The 24,845-nt window shown below is 47.9% G+C and overlaps 1 protein-coding gene across 2 annotated transcripts in view; it reads right to left on the reverse strand.

Moving 5' to 3' along the window:
* Nucleotides 1–24,845, reverse strand: part of LOC140393265 (VPS10 domain-containing receptor SorCS1-like) — a 1,354,213-nt gene that overhangs the window by 108,731 nt on the left and 1,220,637 nt on the right. For both annotated transcript variants that reach the window (XM_072479549.1, XM_072479548.1), the window contains exon 18: nucleotides 24,114–24,285. In XM_072479549.1, coding sequence (XP_072335650.1) covers nucleotides 24,114–24,285 — 172 coding nt within the window. The remainder of the gene's footprint in view (nucleotides 1–24,113; nucleotides 24,286–24,845) is intronic.

Genomic DNA, 24,845 nt, shown 5'->3' on the forward strand with positions numbered 1-24,845 from the left:
AAAAAGTACTTCAAAGAGGTTGTGCAGTGATGAGGGACTTAATGTGTTGACAGATTGAAATTATGGGATGGTCAAAGGAACAGCTATAGAAGAAGCTTTCGACGATGGTTTTAAAGGCAAATGAGATTTTAAAAAGACTTACGCTTACCTAGAGCTCTATCTCCCCAAAACTCTTCATATCTGATGTGTTACTTTGGAAATTTATCATTGAAATTAAAACATGGAAGTTCCTCACATCTTTATTCGGTGAATACACGTCTGCTGGAGCTCTGACCAATGTGACTAGCAGGCACCAGAATTAATCCCAATCCTAAATTAGTGGATCTCAGTCAGTAGGGGCATGACATGTAACTCAAATATTCTTGGGATAGGGAGGGGAAGGCTAGCCAAGGCTACTGCATGTGATTCTACTGCGTTGACATAAGTATGTGGATGGGGATTGGGGGAGTCTGGGGTTTGGCTGTCAAACCGTTCACTCCCTTGATTAAACACCGGACCTCAATGTGAAGGTTTGCACATGCAGAACAGTTGGGTGACTAGGCGGGTGTTAGCGATACCTATGGAATTAAGGGCAGCACGGTGGCAGCATGGTTAGCACTGCTGCCCCACAGTGGCGGAGACCCAGATCTGATTCCCACCTTGTGGAGTTTGCACTTTCTCCCCGTGTCGCCATGGGTTTCCTCCCACAGTCCAAGAATGTGCAGGTTAGGTGGATTGGCCTTGATAAAATTGCTCCTTAGTGTCCAAAGGTGAGCAGGTTAGGTGGATTGCCCATGATAAAATTGCCCCTTAGTGTCCAAGGATGTGCAGGTTAGGTGGATTGGCCATGATAAAATTGCCCCTTAGTGTCCAAAGGTGTGCAGGGTAGGTGGGGTTATGGAGTTACGGGAATAGGGCAGGGAGGTGGGCCTGGGTGGAGTGCTTTTTCAGAGGGTCGGTGCAGACTCGACGGGCTGAATGGCCTCCTTCTGCACTGCCGGGATTCTATGAATTCTAATTACCTCAGCATAAATTCGGGGAGGAGTAAGAGGGAAAGGTTGGAGAAGGAGAAAACAAACAACGTAAAATCATAGTTTTCACGTTCTCTCCAAACCTTTCACTCAAACTGCTCAATTTTTAAGAGTAATTATATGAATGATAGCTTTATGCTATCCATGTACGCATCAAGCACAGCCAGTTAATCATGTAATGTCAAAGAGTGACCCTTGTATAATTCAGCACCAGAGAATGGGACGGATAACACTCTTATCTGGTGAGAAAGTGATGGCTCTTGCATGGAAATGATGTATTAGGAACCATGATTTATGAATAAGGTGAGTCGCTAATGAGCTACACTGCTGCCTGAAATCCCAGGGGCAAACCAGCAGCATTTGTGCTTGGCTCAGTGAGTGAAAGAGAAGGAGAGCAGAATGGCAGAGAATGCAGTGAGGAGGGGGGAACGAAGGGGTTTAGAGGAACAGCTAAGAGGGGGGGCAAGAGGAAAGAGGGGAAGAGCAGGGATAAGAAAGTGGTGGTTGAGGAGGAAAGAGGAGAAGGTGGCAAGGTGGAAGTAGATATGGAGCAGGAGAGAAGAGAAGGGGGAACACATGGAGAAACTTACACAGCCAACTTGGGCAGCACGGTAGCTCAAGTGGATAGCACTGTGGCTTCACCGCACCAGGGTCCCAGGTTCGATTCCCCATTGGGTCACTGTCTGTGCAGAGTCTGCACGTTCTCCCCGTGTCTGCGTGGGTTTCCTCCGGGTGCTCCGGTTTCCTCCCACAGTCCAAAGACGTGCATGTTAGGTGGATTGGCCATGATAAATTGCCCTTAGTGACCAAAAAGGTTAGATAGGGTTATTGGATTACGGGGTTAGGGTGGAAGTGAGGGCTTAAGTGGATCGGTGCAGACTCGATGGCCCGAATGGCCTCCTTCTGCACTGTATGTTCTAAGTTCTAACTCCGAGTGTCGCTCACAAAGATCATCCCAAAAACCCCAAACCTGATTCTCCAGCTACCGACATGCTTTAGCAGCTATTTAATTTGTCCTTGCACTGTCATTTTAGGCCTTAAATAATGTAGAGATGCCGGCGTTGGACTGGGGTGAGCACAGTAAGAAGTCTTACAACACCAGGTTAAAGTTGAATTCACCTGAGGAAGGAGCAGTGCTCCGAAAGCTAGTGTTTGAAACAAACCTGTTGGACTTTAACCTGGTGTTGTAAGGCTTCTTACTGAAATAATGTAATGATACGACTGGCCACACATCACCGTACCGCCATTGGAGGAGAGCAAACATGAATCAAAGCAATCTGATTGCAATTAGGAGATCACCCTTCAAAATGTCAGCTGGTCTTTCAAATAAAATTCCAACAGATGCAACCTAACAGCTTATTTCCTCGAAAATTTGCAATTTGAAGTTTAGGAATTATAAAGACAAATAGTCACATTTTCAGTTATAAAATTTGAATTTTCCTTCATCCTTAATTTGCTTCAATTGTATGATACAGTTGTAAAGATATAGAATGGCAGTGCTGAAGGGTGGAGCATTTGTGCTATTTAGAGCACCCAGGGGTAATGTTAAGCGTGCCTGCGTCAGATACAGCACTGGTTCGATCCTCCAGTGGCCTTGTAATCCCAACGGCCAATAAGAAACAAAAAATCAAGAAAATTCCTTTCTGACTAACTCAGACAATCAAAACGGATCCCAACAAATCACATGGAGCAAACATTACTTGCTTTTGAAGCTTAATTGGCGTGTGAGCCATCTTAGAGCGTCTCAGCCCGATTGAAGAAAGGGCTTCAAAGCGCACTCACAGTGAGCTTTGCGCACGAGCAGTGGGAGAGGCCACATCCGGAGGGAGCACAGATAGAGGGAGCTTTACACTTGGGAATTTGAAGCACAGTGGGGATTCGGTGCAGATCAAGGAGTGCTCTTTGCTTTTTCTCCTTGCCTTTCATAGAATTTACAGTGCAGAAGGTGGCCATTCGGCCCATCGAGTCTGCGCCGGCTCTTGGGAAGAGCACCCTACCCAAGGTCAGCACCTCCACCCTATCCCCATAACCCAGTAACCCCACCCAACACTAAGAGCAATTTTGGACACTAAGGGCAATTTATCATGGCCAATCCACCTAACCTTGTGACTTTCAAATCTTCAGGGAGTGGTCTTGCCCTTCTGCAGCTGAGGTTACGGGGAGAGCTGATTGGCAAGTAGTGGGTAAGGCCTGTAAGCCGTTGCAACTTTTATCATGTATTTCGAAAATATGTTTTGTGGCTTATAATCTGTAAGGGCTATAATTGGTAGTAAATGGGGAGTGTTGCTGAGCAGAACGGCAGAAATTCGAACAGCAGCCTGGGAAGGTAAGTGGTTTCACTGATTTCAGTGGTTTCATTGAATCACTGATTTCACTGATTTCAGTGATTTCACATATTTCAGTGGTTTCACTGATTCACTGATTGAGTGTTCTGACTGGGGGGAAAACAACTGAAAAGGTTCAGTTGCATGGAGAATTAGAAAATCAAAGCTGAAGGAGAAGGTAGAAGTGTGGGTTAATAACGGCGACTTTAAAGAGGCTGAGGGCTCAGGAGAGGTTTGTAAAGTTTCCAGAACACGTAATAGAACACCGAGTATAGAAGGTGACATGTATCTAACTTCAGGCAGAGCAAAAAAGGGGACAAATATGAGAAGGGGTGCAGTCAATGCGGGACTGAGAGTATTGTACCTAAATGCGCTCAGTGTACAAAACAAGATAAATGAGGTTGTTGCGCACATTGAAATTGGCCGGTACGATGTTGTGGGCAACACAGAGATGTGGCTGCAAGGGGATGAGGGCTGGGATCTAAATATCCAAGAATATGTGTCCTATCAAAAGGACATGCAGATGGGCAGAGTGGGCAGGGTTGCATTGTTAGTAAGGAATGAAATTAAAGCAATAGCAAAAAGCTGGAGAAAGCAGTAACATCAAAAATGGGCAGCAAAAAATCAGTTTGACTCGAAATGTTAACTCATGTTTATCTCCACACAGAAGCTGCCAGACCTGCTGAGATTTTCCAGCATCTCTTCTCTTGATTTCAGCAAAGTATGCAATATATTGCAAATCGTTACAGAGAACTCACTGCTCAGTAGCAGAAGGGGAGGACGTGTCTCACTAACTTGATTGAGTTTTTTGAGGAAGGGACGAAGATGATTGATGAGGGTAGGGCAGTGGATGTTGTAAACATGGACCTCAAGTAAGGCCTTTGACAAGGTCCTTCATGGCAGACTGGTACAGAAAGTGAGGTCACGCGAGATCAGAGGTGAGCTGGCAAGATGGATACAGAACTGGCTCGGTCATAGAAGGCAGAGGGTAGCAGTGGAAAGGTGCTTTTCTGAATAAAGAGTTGTGACTAGTGGTGTTCCACAGGGATCAGTGCTGGGACCTTTGTTGTTTATGGTATACATAAATAATTTGGAGGATAATGTAACTGGTCTGATTAGTAAGTTTGCAGACGACACAAAGGTTGGTGGAATTGCGGATAGTGATGAGGACTGTCAGAGGATACAGCAGGATATAGGTCGCTTAGAGAGTTGGGCGGAGAGGTGGCAGATGGAGTTTAATCTGGGCCAATGTGAGGTAATGCATTTTGGAAGGTCTAATATAGGTGGGAAATATGCAGTGAATGGTAGAACCCTCAAGAGTATTGACAGGCAGAGGGACCTGGATGCACAGGTCCACAGGTGACAACGCAGGTGGATAAGGTAGTCCAGAAGGCAAATGGCATGCATGCCTTCTTTGGACAGGGCATTGAGTATAAAAATTGGCAAGTCATGCTGCAGCTGTATCGAACCTTAGTTAGGCCACACTTGGAGTATAGGGCTCAATTCTGGTCGCCACATTGCCAGAAGGATGTGGAGATTTTGGAGAGGGTGCAGAAGAGGTTCAACAGGATGTTGCCTGGTATGGAGGACATTAGCTATGAGGAGAGGTTGGATAAACTCGGTTTGTTCTCAGTGGAATGACGGACGTTGAGGGGCGACCTGAAAGATGTCTACAAAATTATTATTATTTTTTTATTATAAATTTAGAGTACCCAATTAATTTTTTCCAATTAAGGGGCAATTTAGCGTGGTCAATTCACCTACCCTGCACATCTTTGGGTTGTGGGGGCGAAACCCATGCAAACACGGGGAGAATGTACAAACTCCACACGGACAGTGACCCAGAGCCAGGATCGAACCTGGGACCTCGGCGCCGTGAGGCAGCAGGGCTAACCCACTGCACCACCGTGCTGCCCGTCTACAAAATTATGAGGGGCATGGACACAGTGGATAGTCAGAAGCTTTTTCCCAGGGTGGAAGAGTCAATTACTAGGGGGCATAGGTTTAAGGTGCGAAGGGCAAAGTTTAGAGAAGATACGCGAGGCAAGTATTTTACACAGAGGGGAGTGGGTGCATGGAACTCGCTGCCGGAGGAGGTGGCGGAAGCAGGGGTGACAGTGACGTTTAAAGGGCGTCTTGACAAATGCATGAATAGCGTGGAAATACAGGGATACGGATCCCAGAAGTGCAGAAGATTTTAGGTAAGACAGGTGTCATGTGAGAGTAACTTTAAGTCATGGATGTTTAAGCAATGAACATTTAAGAAAACAGTGATGTCAGAGAGTGGGTGGAGCTGGGTTTTAGATCAGCCATTTTGAAGTTTCAGTTTTGAAAAAGCAGCTTGTGTGTGTCTGTGTGTTTCCAGAGAGCTGCAGTTTGGAGGAAAAGAGCTTGGGGAGTGTCTGTGTTTTGCAGTGAGCTGGATTTGCTGTGATGTCTGCCATGAAAGACTATCTCTGGATCATTTGGGTGATTTAAACTCATAATAGTAAAGCCTTTAACCTGATGTGATTCCGTTTAAAGGTGTTAAGTCTCTTGGAAGTTTGAAGGAATATTTTGAGGAATTATTTACTGTTGCAATATTTTCTGAGTTGTCTTTGAAGTAAGGGGTGTTAAGAGATCCAATGTTTATTTAGGATGTTAAGTTGAGTTCATGGAATAAACATTGTTTTGTGTTTAAAAACCCACGTGTCCATAATTGTAATCCCACACCTAAGGAACAACCCGTGTGCTGGGAAAAGCAACAAATACATTAAAGGGGGAGGTTGGTTGAACTCCATGATACATTTTGGGGTTCTGAAAACGCCTCGCCCATAACACAGGCAGCATGGCCGGCGCACGCTTGGAGGGCCGAAGGGCCTGTTCCTGTGCTGTACTTTTCTTTGTTCTTTGGCACTCGGTCTGACACATCCATGCTGGGGTTTATATCCTGCACTAACCCCAGGCCACCCCTCTTCATCTAATTCTATCAGCATATGTTCATACCATATGTTTATCTGGCTTCCCCTTAAAAGCATCTATGTTTGGCCATAACTATTCCTTGTTTTCATGGAATCATAGAGACCAAGTGATGACACCAGGATTGAATCGCGAGTGTTCTATGGTGCTGAAAGTGGCGCATGTCCTCAGCAATTCAGCGCCACATGGAACTAGTGCAATTCCAATGCATGCCGGCGAGTGATACGATGGGGTCAGGATTGGCACTCTGGAGCCTGACAAGCAGGAGTTGCATATCGGCACTCCACTCGCCACACACCCTCATCCCAGCCAGGAAGATGACACTGGTTCCGCTGGAGCATCCCCATCCCATTACTGGGTCGGCTGGGGACAGAGGGTACCTAGGTGGGTGACACTGGGAAGGCACCCATATGACCCATGGCGCTAAGTTCCCAGTAGCAGTCATCTACCCCGCCCCAGATGCCCCCGGAGGCGGAGAATGCCGGGTTGGGCCCGTCAATGATATGCCAATGGCCTTTAGTGTACAATTTGTATGCCCATACAGGCATGTAGCGTGGAACGCACTCATGCCTCTGTCGAGGCACCTCGTCAAGGCATTCTGCTGGGCGCCCAGCGCCGGCCCCGATTTTCGCCCGACGCACGATTCTCCGCCCGATCGCGTTTCTCGATTCCGGCTCCCGGAGAATCCCGCTGTTTTTGTGGAGTTCCTTTCAAGGAAAAGCCCAAAATATCCAAATCCTCGACGGATCTCGAGTCCGTCGCAAGCCTCAGGGGAATAAAATGTGTTGCTGCCACATAATGTAAGACTTTTAGATGGGTAATTACCTAATTAGTACAGTAAATCCAGGTAATTACTCTAAGTTAAGCCAGTAAATTAGAACCAGGGGACATAAATGGAAATTGGTGCAAAGTAGATTTAACACAAATACTGGAAAAATGTATTTGTTGAAGAAATTTTAATAATCTGTCATGGGAGCAGAGGAGGTAAAAGCATTTAAAATATGGCTGGAGGACATCGTTTGTGACCCAGGAATTTTCTACTTCTGCATACCGTGTGGTAATTTAAATGCTGTATGAGTTCGCTATCCTACTCATGGCATTGGTTTGATCTGACAGATTCTGCCACCCACATCTCCTCCAAATTTTGGAATGGATCCAACACATCTCAATGATGTTATTGCCTATCGAAACCCTTTCAAAAACCAGCTGCACGCAGGAAGATGAATTGTTTGCTTATCTCAGGTTCAGGACTTGAGTGTGTGTAGATTAAATTAAGTTGGGATCTTCCAAAATGAGTCCCTGAGGAGCGGATTGCAGGTCTGCAGATTCACCTGCTGGCCTTACTTTTATCTTAATCTTGATTCATTTTACATGATGAATAAACCTTGGTTCATTTAATGCCTTCAATGCAATAAAACAGTCCAAAGCTTCAAAGCTTTGAAACAAAATTTGACATCGAGCTAACTAAGGGGATATTAGGTTAAAAGCAAATTACTGCAGATGCTGGAATCTGAAACCAAAGAGAAAATGCTGGAAAATCTCAGCAGGTCTGGCAGCATCTGTAGGGAGAGAAAAGAGCTGACGTTTCGAGTCCGGGTGACCCTTTGTCAAAGCTAAAAGGCAGAGAAAGTGGGAAATATTTATACTGTGGAGGGAGAATGAAAGATGAGCATTAGCCACAGATACCAAGGGAAAAATGTGCTAATAGCCCCAGAAACCAAGGGGAAAGAGTGCTAATGGCAGTCCCCAGAGAGAACAAAAGGTGAAAGGCCAAACAGCAGAGAAACTAACAACAGAGGGTAAACTGTGACAGATGTAGATATGGGGGGAGGGGAAGGGGAAAGCAAAGGGGAGAAAGGGTAAGGAAAGGTAGATAAGATGGGGGGGGGGGGTGTAAATATATATAAAGACAAGAAAGAAATAAATGGTAAAAGACAGTTAAAATGAAATGGGATGAAAACAAATGGGTTGAGATGGGGTAGAGCTAATCATCTGAAGTTGTTGAATTCGATGTTGAGACCGGAAGGCTGTAGCGTGCCTAACATGAAGATGAAATGTTGTTCCTACAGTTTGCGTTGAGCTTCACTGGAACTTTGCAGCAAGCCAAGGACAGACATGTGGGCATGGGAGCAGGGTCTTGTGTTAAAATGGCACGCAACAGGAAGGTCAGGGTCCTGAATGCACACAGACCGAAGGTGCTCAGCAAACGATCACCCAGTCTGCGTTTGGTCTCGCCGACATAGAGGAGACCACATTGGGAGCAGCGAATGCAGTAGACCAGATTGAAAGAGGTGCAAGTGAAACGCTGCTTAACCTGGAATGAGTGTTTTGGGCCTGGGATGTGAAGCATGGAAGAGGTAAAGGGGCAGTTACACCTGTGATTGCATGGGAAGGTGCGATGGGTGATAGGAAAGGTACTGGGTATAGTGGAGGAGTGGACTAGATTGTCTCGGAGGGGACGGTCTCTGCGGAATGCTGACAGAGGGAGTGAAGGGAAGATGTGTTTGGTGGTGGCATCACGCTGGAGTTGGCGAAAATGGCGGAGGATTATGCTTTGCATGTGGGGGCTGGTGGGGTGAAATGTGAAAACAAGGGGGCCTCTATCCTTGTTCTGGGAGGGAGGGGAGGGGGTGAGGGTAGTGGCGCGGGGGATAGACCGCTCACTGTTGACAACTGTAGTTGGGAAATCACGGTTGAGGAAGAAGGAACACATTTCCGAAGCACCATTTTGGAAAGTGGCATCATCAGAACAAATAAATTTTAATAATCTGTCAGATGAGCAGAGGAGGTAAAAGCATTTAAAATATGGCTGGAGGACATCGCTGGAGGAGGCAAAGGAGCTGAAAGGGATAGAGTCCTTACAGGGTTTAGGGTGCGAAGAGCTATAGTCCAGATAGCTGTGGGAGTCAGTGAGATTTTAGTGGTTATTAGTAGATAGTCTATTGCCGGAAATGGAGACAGAAATATCAAGGAAGGGCAGGGAAGTGTCTGAGATGGACCAGGTGAAAGTGATGGAGGGGTGGAAACTGGAAGCGAAGTTGATGAATTTTTCAGGTCCGGACGAGAGCCTGAAGCGGCACCAAAATAGTCACCAATGTACCTGTAAAGGAGTTGTGGGAGGGAACCCGGATAGGCCTGGAACAAGGAATGTTCCACATACCCCATAAAAAGGCAAACGTAGTTGGGACCCATGCGGGTACCCATTGCTACACCTTTGATTTGGAGAAAGTGAGATGAGTTAAAGGAGAAGTTGTTGAGAGATAGAACGAGTTCAGCCAGGCGGAGGAGAGTGGTGGTGGATGGGAATTGTCCGGGCTTCTTTTCGAGAAAGAAGAGAAGAGCTCTCAGGCCACCCTGGTGTGGGATGGAGGTGTCGAGCGATTGCACATCCATGGTGAATAGAATGCGGTTAGGGCCCGCGGACTGGAAGCTGTCGATATGACGCAGGGCATCAGAGGAATCCCGGGTGAGGGTGGGGAGGGAATGGATCAGAGGAGTGAGGACAGAGTCGAGATAAGAGGAAATAAGTTCGGTGGGGCAAGAGCATGCTGACACAATGGGCTGCCGGGGCAGTCCTTGTTGTGGATTTTGGTAAAAGTAGGTAAAGGCGGGCTGGGGGGGGGGGGGGTGGGGGGTCCACTTGGACTGCCCATTTAAAACAGAGATAAGACGAACAATATTCTCCCAGAGGGTTGTGAGACTTCGGAATACTCCTCCTCAAAAGGTGGTTGAGGCAGGGAATACCTTTAAGGCAGAGGTAGATGGATTCTTGATAAGCAAGGGGTTGAAAGGTTATCGGGCGGGGTAGGCAGGAATGCAAAGTTGAGGTTACAATTAGATCAGCCATCATCTTGTCAAATGGAGGAGCAGACTCGAGGGGCCAAGTGGCCTACTCCTAATTCATATGTTCGTAGTCAGCTGAATGGATGGTCTCAGTCTTTGTGACAAAGATGTCCATGAGTTCTTTGCACTGATTGTTGGGGGAGATAGTGTTTAAAAAACTGCTTCAATCTCCCAGCACATTGGGTCAGGCAGAGTGGCTTTCTTTCCTATTGCTGTTTTAGTCTCCATTTAAAATATAGATTAACTATCAACAGGGGATCCAACTATTGGAGCGTCTCCTGATTGTAAGTCGATTTGTTTGGACAAGGTAGGCTGCTGGGTTATGGACATTGCCTGTAGCTTGGTGCAAGTTGCCCACAGGGAGCAAAGACATTTCCAGTAAGGTGGACCCAAACAGCAGTGACTGGAGTCCAAGGGAGAGCAGTTCATTTGCTGTAAAATGCTTTGGGATATCTTTTCTCAAAGACGTCGCACTGCCTAGCTGTTTCTGTATTGATTCCTATCTTTACTTTGAAGACAGCAAAACCTACACAACTATAGAAAATGCGGCACTTTTCAATGTGCCTACAAACTCGTGTCAAAAGTACAGCACCCTTCCCCAAACCACGTTGAAATATCGGAGATTATGAGATAAGTTGGAACACAAAATGTCGATGAGGACCATAAGGTCCATGAAATGCCACCATGGTTGGAAAGGTTGGGGCAGAAAGCGAAATAAACCCATACACAGGCTGTACCAAGATTGGCTTTTAAAGACTTTAGATTGGGGCGGGGTGGAGTGGGGAGGGGAAACGGGGGGGAGGCAAGTACTTTTTAATCATCATTTCTTCTTGGATGTCAGGGGCTAGATAATGGGCCTGAGCTACCAGCCGCCATGCGCCAAAAGGCAGCTTGGCAGCGCCGGTAGATGCCGGGAGATCCCTCTTCCGGGGTCGACCCGGCTCACCAGACCTCGCGAGATCACTTTTTGGCAAATCTACACATTAGAGTGAGGCAGCGAGGGAAAGTTTCTGAGTGTGGTAGCTGTAGTGATATTCAGATATCAATATACATGATCAATGTATGTAAATGTAGTACAGTCATTTCAACACTAGATGGCTCACAGTCAGATACTATAAGAACTGATTTCCCGCTTTTCTAAGTCAGATGATGATGAGAAGTGATTCAGTACAGTGAACAAACAAGACATAGAATAGCTAGAGTGAGAGAAGTTAGAACTAGTTTGTTATAATAGTGTATAGTTATATAGTTATCTGTATTGTACTTTAATTCTGTATTGTTAGTCTAGTATTGAGTAAAAGGACAGTAAGAAGTTTTACAACACCAGGTTAAAGTCCAACAGGTTTGTTTCGATGGCACTAGCTTTCGGAGCGCTGCTCCTTCCTCAGGTGAACCTGAGGAAGGAGCAGTGCTCCAAAAGCTAGTGACATCAAAACAAACCTGTTGGACTTTAACCTGGCGTTGTAAAACTTCTTACTGTGCTCACCCCAGTCCAACGCCGGCATCTCCACATCATGAGTAAAAGGACTCACAGTTTATTATTTTATTACTCATTAAATAGTTCATCTTTCAACAAGAAGACTATTGGTCATTTTATCATCCTGGTGGATTCAAGAGTAATACATATATTTTAGATAAGTCATTATTTAAAATATAACAATAGCAAGTGGGAACTGCCGCGAGCTTCTCAAAACTCGGCCTGGTGAGGCATCACCAGTATCAAATGTTAATTGGTCCACTTAACGAGGCCCCACCAGCTTCACGTCGCAAATGATGTTCCTGCCGGCTGATTCTCTGGAACTATGCCCGTCTGCTCCCTGCCAGCAAGGGGGAATAGCACTTAAACCGATCCCGCAGAGCCAATCCCACACAGTGCCCCGCCATGCCACCGATTCGGGGATGCCGACCAGGCCAGATTGTTGGACATGGAGTCCAGATGGGAAGCCCTGTTCACCCGAGGGGCTCGGAGGGTCAGCCACAGGAATGCCAGTGTCGCCTGGGAGGAGGTGGCAGCTCGGGGAGCGTCAGTAACTAGGAAGACCGGTACTTGTAAGAAGATCAACGACCTCCACCAGGCTGCATGGGTGGGTTGGCACCAGCCCCCTGGCACATGCTGTCCGTCATTTGTTAAAAAGATCAGCGACGCTTGTACAGCTTGTCCGTTGCCGGCCTCCCGCTCTGGGTCCGTCCCTGACATGATGGGTGGCTGGGTCCTCAGGATGTGGGGCGGGACCCTGCGGATGGGCTGCTGCGTGTGCCCTGCCAGCAGCACCGCGAGGGCGTCCTCCGCAGTGTCCTAGGTATCACCATACCGTGTATTATGTAAGGAATTGGATGGATAGGGTGAGAGATTGACAGCCAGCGGTGTCTTGCACCCTGGGACACTCTATTCCCTGATTGCTCCCCCTCTCACACCCCCTTCCCTCCACATCCTCGGCTAGGACCCCTGGCAACCGGACCCCAGACCCTGGATAAATACGGCAATTTTCAGGAACCTTGGATAACGAGAGATATTGTAGGCCTCGTCAAAAAGAAAAAGGAGGCATTTGTCAGGGCTAAAAGGCTAGGAACAGACAAAGCATGCGTGGAATATAAGGAAAGTAGGAAGGAACTTAAGCAAGGAGTCAGGAGGGCTAGAAGGGGTCACAAAAAGTCATTGGCAAATAGGATTAAGGAAAATCCCAAGGCTTTTTACACTTACATAAAAAGCAAGAGGGTAGCCAGGGAAAGGGTTGGCCCACTGAAGGATAGGCAAGGGAATCTATGTGTGGAGCCAGAGGAAATGGGCGAGGTACTAAATGAATACTTTGCATCAGTATTCACCAAAGATAAGAAATTGGTGGATGTTGAGTCTGGAGAAGGGTGTGTAGATAGCCTGGGTCACATTGAGATCCAAAAAGACGAGGTGTTGGGTGTCTTAAAAAATATTAAGGTAGATAAGACCCCAGGGCCTGATGGGATCTACCCCAGAATACTGAAGGAGGCTGGAGAGGAAATTGCTGAGGCCTTGACAGAAATCTTTGGATCCTCACTGTCTTCAGGGGATGTCCCGGAGGACTGGAGAATAGCCAATGTTGTTCCTCTGTTTAAGAAGGGTAGCAAGGATAATCCCGGGAACTACAGGCCGGTGAGCCTTCAGTGGTAGGGAAATTACTGGAGAGAATTCTTCGAGACAGGATCTACTCCCATTTGGAAGCAAATGGACGTATTAGTGAGAGGCAGCATGGTTTTGTGAAGGGGAAGTCGTGTCTCACTAACTTGATAGAATTTTTCGAGGAGGTCACTATGATGATTGATGCAGGTAGGGCAGTGGATGTTGTCTATATGGACTTCAGTAAGGCCTTTGACAAGTTCCCTCATGGGAGACTAGTACAAAAGGTGAAGTCACACGGGATCAGGGGTGAGCTGGCAAGGTGGATACAGAACTGGCTAGGCCATAGAAGGCAGAGAGTAGCAATGGAAGGATGCTTTTCTAATTGGAGGGCTGTGACCAGTGGTGTTCCACAGGGATCAGTGCTGGGACCTTTGCTCTTTGTAGTATATATAAATGATTTGGAGGAAAATGTAACTGGTCTGATTAGTAAGTTTGCAGACGACACAAAGGTTGGTGGAATTGCGGATAGCGATGAGGACTGTCAGAGGATACAGCAGGATTTAGATTGTTTGGAGACTTGGGCGGAGAGATGGCAGATGGAGTTTAATCCGGACAAATGTGAGGTAATGCATTTTGGAAGGTCTAATGCAGTTAGGGAATATACAGTGAATGGTAGAACCCTCAAGAGTATTGAAAGTCAAAGAGATCTAGGAGTACAGGTCCACAGGTCATTGAAAGGGGCAACACAGGTGGAGAAGGTAGTCAAGAAGGCATACGGCATGCTTGCCTTCATTGGCCGGGGCATTGAGTATAAGAATTGGCAAGTCATGTTGCAGCTGTATAGAACCTTAGTTAGGCCACACTTGGAGTATAGTGTTCAATTCTGGTCGCCACACTACCAGAAGGATGTGGAGGCTTTAGAGAGGGTGCAGAAGAGATTTACCAAAATGTTGTCTGGTATGGAGGGCATTAGCTATGAGGAGCGGTTGAATAAACTCGGTTTGTTCTCACTGGAATGAAGGAGGTTGAGGGGAGACCTGATAGAGGTCTACAAAATTATGAGGGGCATAGACAGAGTGGATAGTCAGAGGCTTTTCCCCAGGGTAGAGGGGTCAATTACTAGGGGGCATAGGTTTAAGGTGAGAGGGGCAAGGTTTAGAGTAGATGTACGAGGCACGTTTTTTACGCAGAGGGTAGTGGGTGCCTGGAACTCGCTACCGGAGGAGGTGGTGGAAGCAGGGACGATAGTGACATTTAAGGGGCATCTTGACAAATACATGTATAGGATGGGAATAGAGGGATACGGACCCAGGAAGTGTAGAAGATTGTAGTTTAGTCGGGCAGCATGGTCGGCACGGACTTGGAGGGCCGAAGGGCCTGTTCCTGTGCTGTACATTTCTTTGTTCTTTGTACCCCAGACACCCGCTCCTAACATCACCTGGACCGGGCACTAGTCCCCTCCTCGGTGTACACACCCACCCACTGGTCACGGAAATGACCCCGGTGCTGGGGCCCAGCCCCCGCATGTTCGGATGCTGGCTTCCACGTCTGTTATGGTGCTTCCTGCAGTGGTCAGGCACAGTGTCCAGGCATCACAGTCTGATTGTGATGCGAGGCAATAACTCCCACATGCTACATGGCCCGCCCACCCACAGGAGTCAACTTGGGAGCTGCGAAGTGCTCACGAAACCTTGATTGCCAATTCCCTATTAGTAATAGCCTTCAGCCGCGCAGCCAGAGGCCTCCATGGTCAGTGGGAGTTGTGGGTGGATGGTGGGACAGATAGGCAGGGGTTGGGGTTGTCCTTAATGGGTATACATTGTCCAGGGGGTGGCATGGCAGAGACAACCCCCCCCCGCCCCGGCCCAGGACCCCCCCCCCCCCCACTACCCCACCCGGGCACCGGGGCAGCAACCTTAGTGCCCCCGGGCTCATTGACTAGGAGCGAAGATGGCTACTCACCACCTCGGATCCCCACTGCAGCCTTTCCAGCAGCTTCACATTTTTAAAGGCGTACAAATCGGCGCCCGCGTGACCACTTGTTAGATCACAGGAGGCCGATAGGTAGGAGGTTTCTCCCGTTAATTGTATGGAGATTGGCTTTAGTGGTGATGATTGGTTTTTCGCCATGCCACAGCGGGATTTCAATTTCGCCAATGGGCCAGGGGTGATTCGATAGTAAATCGATCGGCGCCAGCGTGGTTCTCGATTTTGGCCTCTCCCATGAACTAACGGCCGGGTCGCGCTCTCGCTCAGTCGCGGCCGTAAAATCGTGCCCCTAGTTTCAATCTAATATGCATTGCCACGTTCTATCCCAGGCGTGGGTTCTAACTCCCTCACTTTGGAGATCTCGGGTGAGCGCCGTTCAGTGCTGGATTCCACAAATGGGGAACAGATGGAACAGCACTCGTATCTGTCTCCCAGGCGATCGGCGATCCCCAGGTGCTTTCCCTCTGGGCAGGGCAGCACCCAGGAACTCCTGATGCCACCTGAGCACCTTAGCGCTGCCAGAACGGCACCCTGGCAGTGCCACCTGGATGCCAGCCTGGCACTGCCAGGGTGCCAGGCTGACATTCTTTCAGCGACGGGGTTCGGGGTCGCACCGGGAGGTCATGAGATGAGGACGCCATTTAAAAATGGTGTCCTGAGCTCATCCTGCATTGAGGAGTTCCGGTGAGTATAGATCTTCAGTGCAGGAAATGGGACAAGTGCGGCCTTGGCCGGATCAACTCGAATAGCTTTTAACAATGTGGTGTTTCTCGGAACTCCAAGTGCCGGGAAACACCCGGCTAATCGCGTGCATTACAGGACCCTGTTCCCATTCGGGTAGATCACGGCCAATATTTATTATCCATTCTCTGGTTGTCCTCTGAGCATTAAAAATGGGCCACTTGATAGGAAACTCTTGGGGGTGGCATGTTGCCTTCCCTGAGGGACATCAGTGAACAAGTTGGATTTTTTACAACAATGCTTCAGTTTTTGTTATCCTGGAGCGAGATGAGAAGATTCATTGAATTCAGTGTCGCACGTTGCCATTGTTGACTTTGAACATATGTCTTCTACATTGATAGGACAGGAGCACAACCACTAGACTGTTGTACCTATCTACAGCTAGAGTTGGAGACTATGATTTCAACTCAATGGAGATATGAGGAAATGGGAAGGGGGAGTAGATGTAAGGGCTTAGTGGAGAAGAGGAATGAAATTGAAGCGTTAGAACCATGTCTTTGCTGAACGATAAATCGGAGGGGGAGGGTTACAAACTCAAAAGTAACTTGTTTTATCAAAGCAGAAAGGAAGGTGAGGTGATGCACTTTCACAGACTTCATTCGTGAACAAAAGGTGATTTATTTACAGTGGTCTTCAAGAGCCACAGCATGTTTGCAGCTAATTCTCAAATACCTCCGCCTGACGGAGCTCCCTCCCCCTGGGGCGATACCCCACTCTGAGTCCTGATGGGTGACCCTTACTCTGCTGTGTTGCCCTTAAAGGGATAATCACCACAGGCGGCTTGCATTTATTTAGCGTTTTCCATGACTTCAGGGTGTCCCAAAGCACTTTTACCAGCGATTACATACTTTTGAAGTGTACTTGGTGTTACAACGGATGACATGCAGCAGTCAATTTTACAAACAGCATGCTGGCATAAACAGTAATGTGACAATGACCACAAAATCCTTCATTACACTGATGTTGCTTAAGAAATGAATATTGGGCAGGGTGCCCGGGCGAACTTCCAAGGCCTGCTTTCGAATAGAACCTGAGAACATAGACCCAGGACCGCGTCTAAACACCTGATCCAAAAGGCAAGAGCCCCATCAGTACTGCACTAAAGTGTCAGCATAGGGAATAACTCTCAAGGCTCTGTGTGGGACTTGAACTCATAACCTTCTAATTCTAAGGTAAGAATGCAACCCACTGAGCCACAACTGGTGCTAGCTTCCTCATACTGTGAAACGAAGTAAAACAAATATCGCTGCCACTAAATTCACAATACCATTTCAACTCCTATCAGGTGGCCTGGCTGTAAATTCTTGTTGTCTATCACTGCATGCTGCGAGGAAAAAGTCAATTTACAAAATGGATTAAAAAGGCCTCCAGGAACTCCACAATTTTCTATCATAATATAGTCTGTGATGTGTTTTGAGCATATAACAGAGCTCAGTGTTCAGGCGATACCATATCACTTAAATCTCCCGCAAAACATCACGCTGGGCTTATTTCTCGCTGACAGGCCTCTCACAATTAAATCACAACACTGAATCCTGCGGTACATACATCATTCCATTTTAATTATACAGTGGCTGTTGGCACTGACCACAACAGCTGCTATTGTCAAGAAATAAAACAATCCTGTGGTATATCTCGACAAGACAGAACAGATGGCCCTCCTGGACGGCTCAATGGATAAAATCATTGAATCATACTGAGCTGAACAACCCCAGAATGCATCTGCACTCTGGGTGCTAATCTCATCTTGGGCCAGGCTCGGAAAGGGAAGGATTGAAGCCTAATGCTCATGCTTCTATCACTATCCAGTTGCCTCAACTGTAAAATGCCGTAAAAGCATTTCACAATTCTCCCAATGACGGGTGAATGGTGGGCTGGTTCCCCTGTTGCCTGGTGGTGTGAGTGTCATTGCCGTTCATTTGTACCTCACGAATGTTCATTAAACAGCTGATCGTCAAAATCTCGTTAGCCTCCCAATCTAGCATCCCGCCAGCGGGAAACCGCGTCGGCCTCAAACCCGATTGTTCAAGAGTGATGTGCCCTAGGAGGACCTCAATCCGTTTGGGATTTCAGGTTGAGTGCAATGTAGCCCATCTGCCGCAGTGCTGAATGCCACTCTACTGGAGCAGACAGGTTAGTCTCCTCCAGCCCCATGCTAAACTGGTTATGATTAACAGCACTGTGCTACTGGACTCCGGATACTCCACTTCATTGATCTGAAGTTTAACGAGGGGCAGGGTGTGAGGCGAGGGATGCTGACAATGTGGAACAAAGAACAATGAAAATTACAGCACAGGAACAGGCCCTCCCAGCCTGCGCCGATCCAGATCCTTTATCTAAACCTGTCGCCTATTTTCCAAGGATCTACTTCCCTCTGTTCTCCGCCCGTTCATATATCTGTCTAGATGCATCTTAAATGATGCTATCGTGCCCGCCTCTACCACCTCCGCTGGCAAAGCGTACCAGGCACCCACCACCCTCTGCGTAAAAAACTTTCCACGCACATCTCCCTTAAACTTTCCCCCTCTCACCTTGAAATCGTGACCCCTTGTAATTGACACCCCCACTCTTGGAAAAAGCTTGTTGCTATCCACCCTGTCCATACCTCTCATAATTTTGTAGACCTCAATCAGGTCCCCCCCTCAACCTCCGTCTTTCCAACGAAAACAATCCTAATCTACTCAACCTTTCTTCATCGCTAGCACCCTCCATACCAGGCAACATCCTGATGAACCTCTTCTGCACCCTCTCTAAAGCATCCACATCCTTCTGGTAATGTGGCGACCAGAACTGCATGCAGTATTCCAAATGTGGTCTAACCAAAGTACTATACAACTGTAACATGACCTGCCGACTCTTGTACTCAATACCCCGTCCGATGAAGGCAAGCATGCTGTATGCCTTCTTGACCACTCTATTGACGTACATTGCCACATTCAGGGTACAATGGACCTGAACTCCCAGATCTCTCTGTACATCAATTTTCCCCAGGACTCTTCCATTGACCGTATAGTCCGCTCTTGAATTAGATCTTCCAAAATGCATCACCTCGCATTTGCCTGGATTGAACTCCATCTGCCATTTCTCTGCCCAACTCTCCAATCTATCTATATTTTGCTGTATTCTCTGACAGTCCTCCTCGCTATCTGCAACTCCACCAATCTTAGTATCATCTGCAAACTTGCTAATCAGACCACCTATACCTTCGTCCAGATCAGGGTGGGGCTGTGCTACGGCAGGGTGTAGGGGTGAGAAGGCACGATGGCAGGCATGAGTAGGCGGGGGTGGGGGGGGGGGGGGGGGGAGTGGTGGATGAGGATGGTGAACAATGGATGGCAAAGGGAAGACCTAGTGTTTTGCCTCTGGGTTCCGGATATCCTCCATGGTCTGGTAGGGACAGATGGGCTGGCAACTGATTCATCCAGCCACCATCTGCCAGTGAGTTTGAAGGCTCAGGAGCCATATGTAAATACCTGTCTGGCCTACTGAATTAACTCTCTCCTGCCCACCAGGAGATTTAGAGGGGAACATGCCTATGAATAATGAATATGCTTCTGAGCACAGAATCTGGTACAGGATTCCACCATTCTGTCCAGCAGGAAAGGCACCAGGGGTTGGATTCTCTGGTCGGCGATGCCAAAATCGCGTTCGGCGATCGGTCGGAGAACAACAGTTCCCGACCAAATCGGGGACTCTGCCCCTTCCGAAGCGGTGTACTCGAAGATGTCCCCCCGATGCTCCGCCCCCGACTGGCTGAGTTCCCGATGGCGTTGTTCGTGTGTGGTCTCATCGGTCGGCAACTCAGCATGGTGGCTGCGGACTCAGTCCAGCACTGCCACAGTCAGGGGAGGGCCGATCCGCGGGCCGGGAGGACATTATCAGGGGCTGGGGGCACTGTGGTGGGGCGGTCCGAGGCGCGCGAGCCGGCCAAAGGGCGGACTATTTTGCGGGCCGGATCCGTGAGCGGCCGCCGCCGTGCGCGCATGCGCGGTCACGGTCATTCTCCGGGCCGTATCGGCAGCTAGAGTCGGGTGCTCTACGTTGCCTTGCTGCTAGCCCCCGGCCAAACGGAGGGTCAGTGGACGATTTACACCATTGTTTCTGACGTAAAATGCCACCGTTCCCACAGCGCCGTGGGGACAAAATCGGAGAAAGCAGCCCCAGAGCTGCCTGTCACTGCACTTAGTCCCAAAAATAGACAATTCTGCCCCAGTTTAAGTTTCTTTTACATGTGAACATGCCTTTTCCAAATCAGAATGTTTTAAAATATTTATGCAGTAAGCAATAAAGAGCCGATCCTTTGTTGAGTCAAAGAAAGATTAATTTTATTAACCACTAAACCCAAGTGAAGAAAATAATAAAAATGTTATGTCACACACACAGGTATCAGAAATAAGCGGAGTTGGAGTCCAATAAAAAAAAGATTAAAATAATATACGTTTAAGTGTCCTTTGATTGTCCTTGAGACATAGAGTTTTAAATGTTGTCGCCGATTTGGATGAGCTGGTTTGCTGGATATGGATGGTCAGGTGTGGAAAATGTTGCAATTATTACGAGATCTCAGTTTGTTGGTAGATTTATAGTAATGTTGGCTTCCGAACGAGACAATACACGTGTTGCAAAAGACAGACGGAGAGAGGGAGCCCAGATTCCAGCCTGTTTCCTCTCCTAAAAGCTTTCTTACAACCTCTCTGCAGAGGCTGCAGCCTGGTCTGCGGTACTTCACCCGTTGTTTTTTTGGGGATGATACATTAAACTGAGGCCTCGCACGCTCTCTCAGATGGACATAAGATATTCCATGAAACTATGGGATTCATTTCCGGTGTCCTGTCCAATTGCTTTCCCACAATAAATATCTCAAACGCACATTGGGCAGGGTTTTCCATGCCGCACCCCGTGGTGTATTTTCCGGCAGTCGAGACAACCCGCCATTGTCCAGCGTCAGGACTTTCTCGTCCCGCTGATGTGTATGGTGGGGGGGGAGAGGGGGCTTTCGTGCCTTCCACCCTACGCCACCGGGGAACACGCTGAGCGAGGAGGGGGGGGGGGTGGTCGGGGGGGTGCGTGGAGATCCCACCTGCCGGTAGGACTGGAAAATGTTGGCCGTAATCTGCCAGATCACGTTGCCGGCTGAGGAAGTTTGCTGTTTGCAAATTGGCTGCTGCATTTCCAACATTACGACAGCGACTACACGTCAAAAGCATTTCCTTCCCTGCAAAGCGTTTTGGGACATCCTCGTTTGGGGGGAGGGTGTGGAAGTGACTGCAGAAATGCATCTCTTCCATTCACCCCCCCACCCCGCCCCATTTGTTTACACCATGCCCCCCTTTCAACTGATGCAACTTGATGTAATTCCATTTCATAGAATTTACAGAATCATAGAATTTACAGTGCAGAAGGAGGCCCATCGAGTCTGCACCGGCCCTTGGAAAGAGCACCCTACTTAAGCCCACACCTCCATCCTATCCCAGTAACACCACCTCACCTTTTTTGGACAATTTATCTGGCCAATCCGCCTAACCTGCACAACTTTGGGCTGTGGGAGGAAACCCACCCAGATGCAGGAAGAACGTGCAGACTCCGCACAGACAGTGACCCAAGTCGGGAATCAAACCTGGGACCCTGGAGCTGTGAAGCAACTGTGCCAACCACTAGGCTACCATGCTGCCCATTTTCTCTGTCCTCTCCCTGTATCCTTTTATATTCTCCCTTGTTAAGCGTCTTCCAGACTCAATCCCTTTGAAACATCCACATCGAGTGTCTCTTCGAAAAGTGAGTGCCAAAGCTCACTCCGTTCACATGTGGGATTACCAGTTAGCCAAAGTATCAGAGAACGACGCCCTGAATGGGTTACGGTCTTCAAGGAAAGGAGGGCATAATGATGGTGGAGGGGGGCAAGGGGGAATCAGGGTGATCGTTTGTGTTGGTGAAACTAAATTTTGCAATCGCCACTGGACAGAACGAGTTCAGATGAATTGAGTGCCAGAATCAGTTCTGCTCCCTATTGTCATTTCAGCCCCGCAGTGCTGAAACGGACAAGCGCAGAAAACATAATAATGGCTTCTTTTCTGTTTTTATAACTCCAACAGCTCCTGTGGGGAGCAGTCACTCACCAGGGAGCAGCGCGGTGGCCTTGGCCCACGGTGTGTTATATGAGGGCGAATGTACGGGAATGATCCCAAGTCATATTTCAACAGAATAAAACTGGAATTTGTCTGGATATCGAGGCACGTTTCAGAATTCTGGCTCCTATTCGGAGGCTCATTGGCTCAAAACAAAGGATCATTGAATTAACTGCAAACAAGTAAAATATTCAGCTTGGAGGCTCAGCCACTGAGTAGGTTGATGGCAACGTACCTTGTGTCTCTTTCCTATCAATGCATCAATCACATTTTCTGCTCCAGTTACTGTAATGAAAGGGCAGCCTGAGCATCAGGAATCTAAATGATTACATTACTCATTCCTTTCTAGTTAATTATTGTGCGGGAATCTCCGTGTTTTCTGCTCCTGTTTGTCTCCAACTCTGGATGTGGGTGTGAGTGATAAGGCCTGTCCAGAGGGGGACGGTGTTGATGGTGTTCTCCTGCGCTCCCAGCACAGTACAAAATTCCGGGGTACTGCCGAAGCGACAATCAAGGAATGGGGGTGCGTGTTTGAGTCAAGACGGTACGGAGATGGCATTGCTCAGCGGTCGAGAGGGGGGCGTCAAAATAACCCAATGTGCCCCGCTTACATTTGAGTGATTGTTTCAGCAAAGAAACTGAAAATGCAGTTACGTTTAAGTAGTAGGTAGAAAATAGATTCCTTGGAGGCAAAGGGTTGAAAGCTGAAAGATGCCAAAGGCCAGATATGGGGCAGCACGGTAGCATTGTGGATAGCACAAATGCTTCACAGCTCCAGGGTCCCAGGTTCGATTCCGGCTTGGGTCACTGTCTGTGCGGAGTCTGCACATCCTCCCCGTGTGTGCGTGGGTTTCCTCCGGGTGCTCCGGTTTCCTCCCACAGTCCAAAGATGTGCGGGTTAGGTGGATTGGCCATGCTAAAGTGCCCATAGTGTCCAAAATTGCCCTTAGTGTTGGGTGGGGTTACTGGGTTGTGGGGATAGGGTGGAGGTGTGGACCTTGGGTGGGGTGCTCTTTCCAAGAGCCGGTGCAGACTCGATGGGCCGAATGGCCTCCTTCTGCACTGTAAATTCTATGATTCTATATTGAAGTGGCTAAAAAGGGAAGCAAGCATTCTATTTTTTTCATTTTAAAACTCCTGCAATGAATGAAGTTTCCACTTGCATGGGGAAAAGATGGATGAGAAAGGTTGTGGTGAGGAATGAGGGTAGGTGATGGAACCTTGTAGACAAGTTCTACTTCAAAGGCTGGCTATTGCAGTCCTTCCCGCAAGTTGTACATTAAAGAATCTCTAGTCACTCAGTCAGAATGGTGCAGGTTAATATTGACCACTGCTGCTAATGACTAATAATGACCACTCGTTTCATGCAAATTGTTTTCTTCTTGCTCTTCTTCCTTGCGAATAACGAATGCAATTGGTGATGACAAAAGAGTACTAGGAAATGAAAAGACCATTCAGTCCCTCGAGCCTGCTCTGCCATTCAATTAGCTTATGGCTGATTTTAAAAAAAAAATTAGTGTATCCAATTCATTTTTTCCAATTCAGGGGCAATTTAGCGTGGCCAATCCACCTACCCTGCACATCTTTGGGTTGTGGGGGGCGAAACCCACACAAACAAGGGGAGAATGTGCAAACTCCACACGGACAGTGACCCAGAGCTGGGATCGAACCTGAGACCTCAGCGCCGTGAGGCAGCTGTGCTAACCACTGTGTCCTATGATGTCCTAACTTATGGCTGATTTGATCTCAACCCCGTTGACTCATTTTGGTTTCATAACCCACAGCATCTTTTTTTTTTAAACAGAGATCTATGAATCTCAATTATTTTCAACGGGTCCCCACCCTCAACAGCTTTTTGGATAAGATAGAGTTTCAGATTTTCGTAGCCCCTTCTTTCCACCAAGTGCTTCCTCACATCATTCCTGAATAGCCCGGCTCCAAATTGAATGTCATGCCCACTTGGTTTGGATTTCTGCCGCTAGTGGAAATAATTGAAGGCATTCCCATGTGACATTCTCGTCGGAAAGCTCACCTCCTCGAGATGCACGATGAAGGTGATGTTCTGCCTTGACTCGGTAGCCAGCCTGCCGTTGTTGGTGACGAGGTGCAGGCCTCGGGGAGCCCTGCTGGAACATTGATGCTGTTTGGCAGTGTACTGTTCTCTCACACCATCAGTGCAATTATTGGAGCCAACCTTCCTGTAACTGTATAAATGTTAAAAATATTGAATTAAAAGAGGGTTTTCACTTTCCGATTGCTTTGTTGTAGCCGTGCGTGAATGGCGCAGGTGTAACTATTCCAATGCGACTGAATGCTTAAATAATTAGTGGACAAAACATTAATCTTTCCATCCAGTAGTTGGAGTGGAGGAGAGTTGGACTCCACTCTGAACATCCAAGGGCAAGCTGATACAATCATCATAGAATCTCTGCTGTGCAGAAGGAGGTCATTCGGCCCATCGAGTCTGCACCCACCCTCTGAAAGAGCACCCTACCTAGGCCCAATCCTCCGCCCTCTCCCCCTAATTCCGCTAAAGGAGCAATTTAGCGTGGCTAATCCACCTAACCTGCACATCTGTGGCTGTGGGAGGAAATGAAGCACCCGGAGGAAACCCAGGCGGACATGGGGAGAAGGTGCTGTGCAAACTCCAGACAGACAGTGACCCAAGCCGGGAATCAAACTTGGGTCCCTGGCGCTGTGAGGCAGCAGTGCCAACCACCGTGCCGCCCTCAGATAAATATATGTGGGAGAATGGAATATCCAT

Source organism: Scyliorhinus torazame, chromosome 16 (assembly GCF_047496885.1).
Source record: "Scyliorhinus torazame isolate Kashiwa2021f chromosome 16, sScyTor2.1, whole genome shotgun sequence".
NCBI lineage: Eukaryota > Metazoa > Chordata > Chondrichthyes > Carcharhiniformes > Scyliorhinidae > Scyliorhinus > Scyliorhinus torazame.